This window comes from Lupinus angustifolius, chromosome LG11 (genome assembly GCF_001865875.1).
Source record: "Lupinus angustifolius cultivar Tanjil chromosome LG11, LupAngTanjil_v1.0, whole genome shotgun sequence".
Classification (NCBI taxonomy): domain Eukaryota; kingdom Viridiplantae; phylum Streptophyta; class Magnoliopsida; order Fabales; family Fabaceae; genus Lupinus; species Lupinus angustifolius.
Window position 1 is genome coordinate 35848283 of NC_032019.1, and position 13312 is coordinate 35861594.

The 13312-nt window shown below is 33.6% G+C and overlaps 2 protein-coding genes across 7 annotated transcripts; one reads left to right on the forward strand and one right to left on the reverse strand.

The window, feature by feature from the left end:
- Window positions 30–6377, reverse strand: LOC109360964 (U-box domain-containing protein 33-like). 6 transcript variants are annotated; one of them, XM_019606218.1, is made up of 9 exons: window positions 6197–6377; window positions 5522–5622; window positions 5323–5444; window positions 4503–4607; window positions 3456–3834; window positions 3057–3197; window positions 2245–2772; window positions 982–1743; window positions 30–422 (listed from the first exon to the last, which is right to left on the reverse strand). In XM_019606218.1, exons 1-9 carry the CDS (start codon window positions 6351–6353, stop codon window positions 240–242), a joined length of 2478 nt encoding a protein of 825 aa, XP_019461763.1. In that variant the 5' UTR covers window positions 6354–6377; the 3' UTR covers window positions 30–239. The 6 variants fall into 6 exon arrangements, with proteins under 6 accessions (XP_019461763.1, XP_019461762.1, XP_019461761.1 ...); XM_019606217.1 differs by having other exon boundaries at window positions 3456–3825; window positions 5522–5643; XM_019606216.1 differs by having other exon boundaries at window positions 3057–3194; window positions 5522–5643.
- Window positions 9318–12840, forward strand: LOC109360463 (50S ribosomal protein L5, chloroplastic). The gene is made up of 3 exons (XM_019605384.1): window positions 9318–9584; window positions 10593–10793; window positions 12344–12840. Exons 1-3 carry the CDS (start codon window positions 9342–9344, stop codon window positions 12686–12688), a joined length of 789 nt encoding a protein of 262 aa, XP_019460929.1. The 5' UTR covers window positions 9318–9341; the 3' UTR covers window positions 12689–12840.

Genomic DNA, 13312 nt, shown 5'->3' on the forward strand with positions numbered 1-13312 from the left:
CCACTGTATACTAAGAAGAAACTTTATTCACACAAAACATTGCTGTGACATATGTATGAAACAAAACAATATATTATAAAAGGTACATATACACATTAAAGGCAACCTTAGTGACTGAGGTTACAGATATATATATATATATATATATAGTGTTATCCTATTGGTTACTAAATAGCAACCTTACTTGCGTGTACGTATACAATTTAATCGAAATGGGCAGAGAAAAATACTAAGGTTGATCAGCGAGCTTGAAGCCAGTCCTGGATCGAAGAACGAAGAGCATGGTTGGGAACTAGATTGTGATGTGTAAGCCTAGAATTTGTCATTGGTGAAGTGTCATGACCACTGTCAAGCCATCCTCTTATAGCCTCAGCTTCATAAGTAAAACCATCTGCAGCTACATGTGGATCTTGCATGACTTCCTGCAAAGTAGGAACAAAATCAGGATTTCAGAAATATATTGTTCAAGAGGAGTAATGAAAATGCAAGATAAAATAAACGGGAAATTCTCCCTCGAGTTTGAGAATTGAGTGTAATCAGGTCACACTTCAAGGATCAATAAGGCGTTGGTTTAGTTATATAAGGCCTTACTACATCTCCAGATAGACTAAAAGGTCAAAAGTTCGACTCCTTTGAGCGATACTTGTTGGGAGGGAAAACCACGCACCCCGGAAGAGATTAGTTTCTTAACCAAAAAGGGTGAGGAGATACCAAAAAAAAGTCACCTCAAGGGAGATCAGTGTAATTTCTTCTGAAACAAATTAACAAACCATCCGCCATAATCTACCAAGTAAAAACACACACAATAGGAATAGACAAGTATGAAACTTTGACTAACTTTGTAATGTAAAATGAAAATTAGGATTAATTTCATTTTCTAGCAGAAGTATTCAATGGTCTAGAGATCCTAAAATGATCATGAGGACATGGTATTTTGAATGATCTGAAACTGAAAAAGAAAGATAGACAGAGTGCCCTTACCTGAAAAATTGGACAAATAAAATATGGAGGTTGGTAATGCCTTTCAGAACATAGTCCAAATGAGTTTGTACCTCCAGAAGAAACCCTCATTGGTTCCAGTGTCCTCCAGACATCGGAATGAAGGTCAGGCCGACTCTTTCTATTCATCTCACAACACCTCAAAGCCAAGCGAGTCAACTGTTCAGCCTTCACAAATGGCCAGTCTCCAGCTAAAGGATCCAAGAGGGAGTTTAATTTTCCAGTATCTAATGCATACTTCACTTCCTCTGTTATTCCTAAGGCTTGTCTACCAGTCAACAATCTCAACAATATGATGCCAAATGAATAAACATCGGATTTCGGAGTTAATTCCCCTGAAGAAAGGAATTGAGGATCCATGTAGGCGAAAGTTCCCGTAGGGTCTGCTCTCTTAAACAGTGTGGTGTTGTTACTAGAAATATCGTGAAGAGATAATATGTGACAGATTCCAAAGTCACTAAGCTTGCTGATAAGGTTTGAATCAAGGAGAATATTGGATGGTTTTAGGTCACCATGCACTATGCTGTGAGGTTTACTGGAATGGAGAAAGATAAGAGCAGAGCATAGTTCTGCAGCAATGCGAATTCGAGTTTGCCATGATAATGGAGGTGTGTTGTCCTTGCAGGCAAGACGATCTTCAAGGCTTCCATTGGGTAAATACTCATAGACAAGAGTGCATGTTTCAGGGCAGGCTCCTATAAGTGTGATAAGATTGGGATGCCTTATCTTGCTCAACACATCAACCTGATACAAAACAAAAAGTGGGGTCGACATAAATATCCTTTTAACTTCAAATTTGAATCCTCTTTCTCTTCTTTCAGAGTTTTTCATAGACTAAAAAGGGTGGCTCAGTGCATGAGGCTTCCACCTAGTGGGGTTTGGGAAGTAGATGTATACAGTCTTAGTCCCACTAAGCAATAACCTTACCGGTGCACTGAGGTTTACCCTCATGCCAAAGATTCAGACACAAATTTTAAAATTTCATAAGAAGCACACAAGTTTGATCTTTAGGAAAAAATCATGTAAACTTTCATTCTTTATCACAGCTTTCTTTTTTAAATGGTATTCATTTTTAGATCTTCAGACATGAAAGGATGCAATAAGGCCAATTTCTTTTCATTCTTAGACATATACCAACTCACACATCACTTAAGAATTTTCAGTTTATAAGTTCAACAGGCGAAAAATATTTTTGTTGATTAAAGGTTATGTGTAAACTATCACACAAAAGTCAAACAATCCCACCTCTTGTTGAAACTCCAAGGGTCCTTGCATGCTGTTTGGGTGCAACAATTTTATAGCTACCTCTGTATGATGCAGGATTCCTTTAAATATGCTTCCATATCCTCCTTCTCCAATTTTTAGGGATGGGTTGAAGTTACTTGTTGCTTCTTCAATCTCTGAAAAAGAGAACTCTGAGAACAGTTGAGACACATGCATTCTTAGGGTCTCTCCTCGTTTTCCCCTCAACTCTTCAGCCTCTCTCAATGCACTATCGCGCTGTATCTGCAACTCATCTCGGTCATTCTTGTAGCTTTGTAACAGATCGACAGCAGAAATAATCTTCTGCTCCAACTCCTTTATCATAAGTTCAGATGATGAAATTTGACTCTCTAGTGATGACTTCTGATTGTGGGCAAGTTGGAGTTCTTCCTTAACCTTGTCTCTCTGGCTTTTTATATTATCGAGTTCTTCTATTTCTTTAGCCAGTTCTTCCTCGGCCAATTTCCTCAGGTCCAATTCATCTAAATATAAGCTTCCAGAGGCTTTAGCCTGTCATTGGGTATGGTTTAATATTTATAATGATTACATGATATATAGTTCAATTCTCAGCACATTACTTGATAATGCAACCTAACATGATCCAATCAAATGCTCGATTGAACTTTGTTCATACATACTCCACTGTCTTGTTTTAATCTTTTGGTCTGACAAATGCTATAACACTTGCAAGAGTTTAAAAACAAGTAAACTGGATAGAAACGGGGAAGAAACATCATAAACATTATCATCTACACAAAGTAGAAGTAAGGAGCACTCGATAATATAATAGTTACCATGTGTATAGTATCCATAAAATCTTTTTCGGCTTTCTCACGTCTGAAAGTTTCTCGATATGCATTTCGCGTAGCATTCTCAGCCTCACCCTTAGGTTGTTCATGTTGATCATACAGAGTATCATTCATTCGACCACCCTGCTAGTGTTCAATAGGATTAAGCAAAATATCAGGCCAAATCTCAGGCATTCAGACTCTTTTTATCAATGCAAATTTAGAAATCCAAAATGTCCCTCATCAATTGCAAGAAATAGATGCAAAAATATGCACACCTTCCATAACGGACACAAACAGTAAGAGAACATAATTTTTAGTACCAATACACTAGGAGCGGATGAATGATGAAGATCCACTTTAATCAGGTGACTTAATAGTCAAGTCTAATACATTTTCACTGACCTCAGTAATCAAGTTTGGGGTCAATGCTGGTTCTACTGCAGTGCTGCCGGGGCATGTTGACAAACCTGAAGGACTCCTCTTTGACAGCCCATTTGACTCATCGCGACATACTTCTACACCCATCTGGTTACATGGACTTGAATACCCTTCAGTGTCATCTTGAAAAGAAACATCCAAAATACTCCCTCCATGTCCATCATTAGCGGACTTTACTCTCCGAAATAATTCTTGACCAGGATTTGTTAGATTTGCCCCATGATTTTGTACCAGGGCATGAGAATGAGATCTTAAGTGTAGAGAATGCTCAGCTTCAGAGTTTGGCACTTTCTGCACCAGAGGAGATGCAGCCTCTACATTACCTTCATCCAAACTGTGCTCCCTGTGTTAGTATGGTACTTACCTCAGTAACCAAAATAAAAAAACAAAGTGCAATGACAACTATTGGCAGAAAGAACTTCTGCAATAGAATAGTATCATACAAGATTGGGAGTTAAATCAAGAAACATTTTTTTATAAATATTAAATAGGCTTAAGGTAAGCTTTCATAGCTCAGTTGGTTAGAGCACCCGTCTCATAAACGCGAGGTATTGAGTTCAACTCTAAATGAGAGCATATGGCGTGCAGTACGGTACTCTGTTCAAAACTTTAAATATATGATAGGTGAGGGGTATACTTAGTTTGTAAGCTGGATTTGTGGTAGGTTTAATTGGTACACTTTTTAATTTTAAGTTATTATGTTATTTGAAATATTAAAGCTAAATTAAGACATAAGTAGATATTTTTAGTTAGTTCTTGGATGGAGACTTGACGGAATGACTAACATCGCATAACCGATGAAGTTTGCGGACCAAAACCACCGGAAAAAAGTCCGGTGATCTTTGCACATGAGTAAAAGTTGAGGGACTAAAGTGCATTTAAGCCTAATGAATACTGAGACAAATATTGCTAGGCCACTATAAACCTTCCTTCTGAACTACATCTATGTTTTTTTATGTGGTACTGTATCCCATGTATCATAATTCATTACTACTTTAGAATGCATTATACCTTGTCTGTATAAGGTGCCCTTTGCAGATAAACCAAAGATGACAAGAAGCTGGTGCTTGTTCACATACATAGATGGCTTTCTTAGATCTGAGGTCCATCATTCTCCTGCAATGTGATACAAGTGAGCTTATTAAAAACATACTACTAATTCACCAAAAATGATACAGAGATTGCAAATCTCGCAAGCTAGAAATAGTGATCAGAACCAGTGATTCAAATTGCGGACTGCATCACATGACGCGACCACAATATTGTGGTTGCGGTGACTGCCGCAGTCGTATCTCACCGTAATTGCGATGTGGCCACATCAAGCTGCAGTGCAACTGCATTGGACTGCATCAAATTCAAAAATATTTTTTAATCACAAGATAATTAACACCACAACAGCTGCAATCCGCATCGCAGTAGCTGCAACTGTGACCGCGAAAACATTGATCAGAACTTAAAAAATAAGGCAGAATTTCTGCAGAGTTACAAGTGGGTATGGATTTGGAAAGGACTATCATTGTCCCATGCAGTCAAAAAAACCTTGGCAGTGACAAAATCAAAGAAGGAAAGATAGAAATCCAAATCTACTCCTAAGAAATAAATTGAACTAGTTATTCAAAACAGTAAAACTATGTCTTGCTTCGCTGAAAAGGTCTCAAGCCCAGATCAAACAGGTATAGCTATATGCATTATACATAACTAGTGTTCACAAATTATGACAAAATACAAATATACTATCTTAATTCTTAGATACTTTTACAATGTTACAAATGAGTTTCCTGCTAAAAATTAATAAAACAATATGGTTCAGGGTTTTTATTTGTCTTCTTACCTAGAATAATTCTTATCAGATGCTGCTCCCATAACAAGCATTTGAATATTGTACTGTGAGATGAGTTCTAAAATTCCTTTTTCAATGCTGTCCATTTCAATATGCAGTTTCTCTGCTTGAACCTATATCAGAAAGTTATTAGTGGGCAATTATACAAGTTTTGAAATCCATATACACATAGAGTTACAATAATAATTACCCCCATCCTTTGACAGATAAGAAGATAGTCATCTAGAGTCTTATGCATGTTTTGCCTTTCAAATTCCTGGTATGCTCGATCTTCTTGCTCTTTCAATGAACCTGGAAGATATTTAGCACCCACTGTAAACAAGAAAATATGAGCTGTGACCATCATCAGAGAATGGAAATTTTGTAGAAATCAGAAATACTACACAGCAAAGTAAGAATTTTCAATATTTAATACATAATATCGCCAAATTTCGTTCTTAAAATCAATTCCTTTACTGATAAACCCAAACAACAAACAACCAATTTCATAAAGTTTAGTAAAAATGACTTCTTTTTTCTGTAGGCAAAGTTTTCGAAGAGGAAAGGGAACATAAACTATGCAGCTGCCCGAGTTTGAATTCAAACTGCTTCTTTAACAAGTTCTGTTAAGGGCACTCTTTAACAAATCCCTTTCTAAAGTTGGGCGGATCCAAAAGATCAAGATTTCGATTCCTGAGAGCGATACTCGTTGAGAGGGACAGTCAACACACCCCTGAAAGGATTAGTTACTTATCCATAGAGTGAGGGATACCCCTCGTTACGCACACAAAAAATCAGCCGGTAAAATTTATAAAATACTTGTCATGAACTCAAAATATATAGAAAACATTGAATTAAAGGTATGAATGAAGAAATCGAAACTTACTGAAGGGAATCAGTGTTGGTGGAACATGAACATGAAGGATACAAATCCTTTTTGTTCCTGAATTCTGTATTGCCCATATCAGATTTAATTTGTTTTCCTTCAAATCTTTTGATACAGCAACATAGAGAGGTTCAGGATTCACCATAACCATGTTCATAGATGCTACTCACACACACTTCTATAATTGTAATAACATTACTTAGATACACTTCCAAAAATCCAGAAGGAACTCCATTATTTACACTCCATTTTCTTTTTCATTTCCACACTTGTCCTCGCACATATACGTGGGTTAACTCTCTCAGCAGACCATTTTTCATTCACAAGACTACAACCCGAGAACTTGCTTTATGAAAATAAAACATACTACTTGAACCAACATCTATTGGTAACACTCCCTTTTAAAGCTACTAATGATTTTTTATACACTTTTATGTATTAATTGAAGATTTATGAACACTTTCCATGTCAAATATTAAATCTGGAAAACAATTTTGAAAATTAAATTAATTTAATAAATGAAAAATATTAAAATAGTTTTTGGAGTACTTTTTCAAATAGAGAAAGTTGTTCATTTATTATTGTTAGTGTGATGATATACCCTTCATATTTGTTTAAGTATTCAGTTTTCAAAATATTTTATTTTGAAAAAATAAAATGTATTTTTATGTTTTGTGTACTTTATATCACAATTTTTTATTTTTATTTTTATTGTAATGTTTAATTTAAGATGAGATTGATAATTAATGTGTTAGTGGTAATTATTTAAAATTATATGGGTTTTTTATATAAATTAAATAATGTTAAAAGTAAAATAGGAAAGTGAAAATTACATATTTTGCATTTATATATACTAGTTCCTGCATTCTTATTTAAAGATATTAATTATTAAATTTGTATTTTTATTTAAGAAAATTAAATATTTTTATTAGATGTATTTCATGTTATAATTTTTGTATTTATTATAATATTAAACTTAAAGTGAGATATATTAATTATAGTTATCTAAGATTATATGACTTTACTTTAGATATAGAAATTATTAAGGGCAAAATAGAATCATGTCAAAATATATATACACTTCATAGAATCATGGTCTTTTGGTTAAATATAACTTCATAGAATTAATTGACCACTATAATGTATGCTTTACCGGAAAAGATTGACTTATAATCAATGAAATATATATATACATATATATATAATATATAATGTAACATTAGTCATGAGATATGACCTTCATATCGATAAATACACCCACAGTAATATCTTCGAACTTAAATATTTTTGCAATATTTTATTTCTTTTAAATGAAATTTTCACGACTCGAACTCATAACCCTATATAAAAATATATAATGTAACACTTCAATCATGACATATAACTCTTAGATAAATTAATACGATGAACATGTTACCCTCAAACTTAAATACTTATGCAGTATTTTATTTTTCCTAAAGAAAACGCTCGAACCTATGATACAACTAATTGTCATTGTTTTCAATGTGTCATTATTATACCTTAGTAGTAGTAGTTCATTCAAGACAATGACTATTAATCCATAATTTCATATTTTTAATGTAACACTTTAGGGCTCATAAATATATTGAGTTTATTACCCACAAATTTAAATATTTAATGCATCATTTTATTTCGCTTATGTCTAGTAAATGAACTAGAATTAAAAATAATGACAAAAATAAGAGAATATAATTACTTTATTTTGTACCTCGGGGTTGATAACATAACTCTGATGAGAAGTGAAAAGGCCAATACACTCTCCAAACTTAAATATAGTTAACACTTAAATATGAAATGTCTCATATTAATTACAAGTATGATATGTTGTTGAAAATGGATAAAATCAAGAAATAACAATGAAACACTAGTCACTTACAAGAAGGAACAAAAAAGCTATCAAAAGTGCATCTTGTAAACCTAGTTTTGCAACATTCATTTTTATCTCTTAAAAGTGCATCCATCTCATCTTCCTCTAAATAAAAGGTTATGATTGTTTGATATTACTTATGCACAAAATCGCCTATTTTCTTTACAAAAATAATCACTTAAAAGAAATTGACATATGATTGGATACAATTATTTATATAATCAAAATATTAGAACAATAATTTTTAATATAACCAAAATCCAAGTATATTTTAAAGTAAAATTGATTATTCTAATTTTAACTAAAGATTTTAAATGCTCTATTTTTTTTAAGGAAAATGCTACTCCTACACCTCTAAGAAGAAAGGAGAAAAATAATTAATATAATATATGTTACATAGTGATAATAATTAATAAGTTGGAAATTTCAAATGAGTGAGGATCCGTAAATTTTTACTCATCATCCTAATCATTATAGGGAAATATAATGGGTTATATCAATTCATTTAAAAAATTTAATCTTAAAGTAAGTGAATCTCTACTCATTTCAAATTGTTATAATAGTCTTACATTTGTATAGTTAGAAGTAATGTTGTATACATTTAACTTCTATAAACTCTATCAAGTGTGGAGTCACATTTTTTTAGGGACAATCTATACAATCTTCTTAAACTTTATATATTATGCAAGTAATTATCTTGAATTATTTTTTTTTTCCTAATTACATATTAAACTTTAATTATATGATTTTTAATTAATAACGATGACATGGGCCTCTCACTAACATACATTATTGTAGTGGTGGACTTAATGTTAGTGATATGAGTCTAATAACAATGCTTTTCCTTGATAACCTATTAACAATTTAATATTATACTAACAAATAAATTCTAAGATGTAATTAAGAAGAAAAAATAGTGGATGATATTTATTTACAAAAATGATAAAAGTTTATGAGAATTTATATATATTTTTAGAGAATAAAATATCTTCTCGTATTATGAGATAATTTATCTTCTGAAATCCACTTGGTGTTTGACATATGACTTATTGTTTCTTTTATAATACATTTTAAAATAAAAACTTCTCGAACAAGACACATGTCAGATATAAAGTAGATTTAAGGAGATAAATTATGTCAATATTCTCATATTTTGAATGTAAAAGATGATGGAGGTGATTGTGTAGGGATAAACCTTGTGTTGCAGTATAAAAACAACGCTATCTATCCATATTAGCTCAGAAATCATCATTCTCCATGGCTACCATTCCTTCTCTTCTACACTCAACGCTATCCATTCACTTTCCTTTCTCTCATTCTCCATTTTCTTCTCCTTCACTCAACAACCATGCCACTGTCTTGTTTCCTGTGAAGGCTTCTGGTGCTGCTGTTTTGGTTGAGAAATCTGAGGCTGAAAATGTCAATAGGCTCAAAACCACTTACACTCAGAAAATCATTCCCTTGCTCATGGAAGAGTTCTCATACACCAACAAACACCAGGTTTGCTCAAAATTTACTCACTTTTGGGTGATGGGTGTTTCTTAGATTTCCATAATTTTCAGGGTTTGTAGTCAAGTTTAAATCTTTTTTGGTTTTTGGGTAATGGGGTTTATCAATTTTGGTGTCATTTGGTTAGCAAAATGTGTTCATTTTTTTGGGGTTTCTGGTTAATGGATTTTCTCAGTTTTGCTCCAAACATATACCGAACCAATTATATTTAAGTAAAAACAGAAAAATAAATAATGAATATTTAATTTTTTAAATCACATGCCGTGTTTTCATTGGTCCGGGAGATGACTTGTGAAACAATTTGGGACAACAGATCCTTGTTCATGAAGAGCGACGGAGGAAGATCGGTGGGTTTGGTTTCATAATTTCATTAAATGCCATAGCAATTTAATAAATTATACTTGAACACTTTCTTATTTGTGGGAAAATTTTCACATTGGAATTCACTAGGTCATTTGAGTCCACTCTCTATCAAATAACTCAAAGCATGATGAAGAGAGTGTTAAAGTGCATTACTATACTAAGTTGTAGTGAAAACAATTTAAGAATGTCGGTTTAGTTCCGTATTCGAAGTGTTAGTTAGTGTAACTGGAATTAACATGGCCTAACAATTGAATGCCGAACCCTTTACATAAAGATGCATCGTCTATGTCTTTGACATTAATGCACTTTGTCTCGTGCTATCCCTACATAATGAGCCTTAGTGGGTCTCGGAGAGAATTAGAATCCAATTAGAGAAACCACCCTTCACTTCATAATCACCACACATTCACAAACCTTAGGAAATCTGAATCTCATTATTGTATGCTCATAGCTTGATTAGTTAATTTTTGACCAAAAACGAATGCTATAGTGAAAATTAAAATAAAAAATTGGCTTGGGGATTTAATGTTTTTTCTCAGTTTTTGTATCATACACTATAAAAAATGAGGTGGGTGTATGACACATGATCGTTTTCTTCAATTATGCAATGTTTGGTTTTATTTTTCCTTGTTACAGGTGCCTAAAATCGAGAAGATTGTGGTTAACTGCGGTATTGGAGAAGCTGCACAAAATGCAAAGGGTTTAGAAGCAGCAATGAATGATCTAGCTAAAATCACAGGGCAGAGACCTATTAAAACCCGGGCCAGGGCCTCTGTTGCAACCTTCAAGATCAGGGAAGGCCAACCACTTGGAATTGCTGCGACACTCAGAGGAAGTGTGAGCATACCGCATTTATTTGATATTGCTTAATGAACATATTCATTTAACATGTTAATATTTAGTGGAATATCTTCTGCATTTCATATCTAGAAACTTTCCCACTTTAGTTGATATTGCGAATAATGTGGGCATCATGCTGTTGTTGGCTTCCGATAACTCAGCTACTACTGTGCAATGCAAGTACTTCAACTTATCATTTCCTCCATTGTATGGTTGATTTCATAGGGTGCACCTTCGGTGCTCCCTGTTTGTGTTTGGAGCAACAAGTGCTTGAAGAAATAATATGTAGTAACCAGTAAAAGTAGTTACTCCTTTTCACACTGATAGTATCCATATTTGTAAAACTTTAAATGGTGCGCAAACAATGTGAATGATGTGCTAACATCGTAAAAAAATATTACACTTAACATACTCCCTACTCCCTAGAGTATAGAAGACAGACCTGGTTTGCTGGTGTAGTTGAATCTCTTTGTATAAGAACTTTGACTAGTCTATCATGGTACATCTTAGGATCTTTTGTAAGCGTGATGTCTCTCATGAGACAGAGGATAGAAGAAAGTATGAGTATCAAAATATTGTTCAATGGAGGATTATGATTATTGAAGGATCTCATTTCTTTTCTTTTTTTGCAATGTTTATAGCATATGCTGAGGTAGTTGATAATGGATTCATAGCCAAGTATGAAAGTTTGGTAGTTGAATAATCTTTCACAAATGTGTATATTACATACTTCACTTGTGATTTAAAACTAACATAGAACAGGTAGATACAATAGCTTTTTAGGTTTGGATTATATAACCTAGAACAGGTTTGGAATATACAAGTTTGGAATTTTCTTTGTTGATATAATATATGCTTTCCATTAATCAAATATTATCTTGAAACAGAAATGTTTACATAGAAAACCTTGTTCTTATTATATTAGACTATATATTTCAGAACTCAAAAGTTAAAGGACATGTTCATTGTTCAATAGTTGAATTTACGATTTTTGTCGTTCACTTAAATAGTGTTCTCGCCATGTAAGTAGAATGAAGTCACAATCATAACCAAAAGTATTTTTCTGGTGTCGAAAGTTTGATAATATGTTGCAATTTATGTGAATTTACCAACAAGGTGTTGGTCTAGTGGTATAAGGCCCCACTAGATCCTCATGTAAACCAAAAGGTCAAGGATTCGATTCCTGGGAGCGGCACTTGTTGGGAGGGGCAACGACACATCTCGAAAGAGATTAGTTCTTTACCCATAACCTCATTTAGTACAAAATTATGCATTTCATTAACCTCATTTTGCAGCCTATTCTGCATGTATTGTAGCTATGCTTTCTATCCTAGTGCCTGCAGCGTTAACTTCGATTGAAACCATCACTGTCCATCTATAGTTGTAAGGCTACACTATTCACATTCCAAATTGCCCAAATTATGATTTATGTTTTATATTTACATTTTACAAATTATGATTGGTGAATAAGGAATGTGAATAGGTAATGGATAATGGCAACATAACCTGTAGCTGTAATCTAATTCCCATAATTTGATTTTTGACAGACAATGTACTCATTCCTAGACAGAGTTGTGAACTTGGGACTTCCCAGGACAAGAGATTTCCAAGGTGTAAACCCCAACAGCTTTGATGGTCATGGGAATTATAGCATCGGCGTTAAGGATCAGAGTGTGTTCCCGGAGATCAGATATGATGCTGTTGGTAAGCCTAGGGGAATGGATATCTGCATCGTGACAACAGCTAACACCGATCAAGAATCACAGAGATTATTGGCTCTTATGGGCATGCCTTTTAGGGAGGGAGGTGGTTCAGCCATAACAGTTCGCAAAAAGAAGCTGAAATCTCATCATTTTGATGCAAAATCAAAGGGAAAAGGAGTAAGGAAGTAAGAAGGATTTGATGCAAATCCATTAGGAGAAGGAAGGAGGATGTAAGGTGATGACCAAAAGAGACTTAATGTTGTATACCTTGTTTCATTTAGTTGTAATATTTTGGATTCTTTTTGTTGCAAGAGACATGCTATCAAAGTTGCCATTAACAAGTAGTATCCTCCAGTGTAGCTCAAGCTTGGGCTCTCATTTTATTGACTTTCATAAAGACATGCATGCACCTTTTGTAGTTTTATTTCTACAACTTTTATATCCACCAGTGCATTCTTCAAGGAGTGTCTCCTTGATAGTTTCTTCATTTCTATACCATATTTAGTGATCCTTATAGTTTTTTGTAATAGGGCAGGGTGAAAGTAATGCATCCCCAAGGGCCCATCAACGTGACATTCAAATATTGGTTTTAATAACTTCACTTGCCCTTTTTAAGCATTTGTATAATATGATGCACCCCAATACTAATCATACTTTTTCACTTAAAATTGCTCTTACCCAATATAAACTCAACAAAATGTGACATATTGAAATATTCAATTGCAAATGAATGACAAAACAAAAATATCCAATTCAAGAAGACCCTTAAACTAATTTTACTTTTTATTTATTTTGTCAACTTAGTATCTTCTC

Coding starts and splice junctions, on each gene's coding strand:
- LOC109360463 (XM_019605384.1), top strand. CDS start 9,342: ATGGCTACCATTCCTTCTCTTCTACACTCAACGCTATCCATTCACTTT. Junction 9,585..10,592: donor CATACACCAACAAACACCAG/GTTTGCTCAAAA, acceptor TCCTTGTTACAG/GTGCCTAAAATCGAGAAGAT. Junction 10,794..12,343: donor CTGCGACACTCAGAGGAAGT/GTGAGCATACCG, acceptor GATTTTTGACAG/ACAATGTACTCATTCCTAGA.
- LOC109360964 (XM_019606215.1), bottom strand. CDS start 6,353: ATGAACATGGTTATGGTGAATCCTGAACCTCTCTATGTTGCTGTATCA. Junction 4,608..5,322: donor TCTGATAAGAATTATTCTAG/GTAAGAAGACAA, acceptor ATCACATTGCAG/GAGAATGATGGACCTCAGAT. Junction 1,744..2,244: donor CCTTGGAGTTTCAACAAGAG/GTGGGATTGTTT, acceptor GTTTTGTATCAG/GTTGATGTGTTGAGCAAGAT.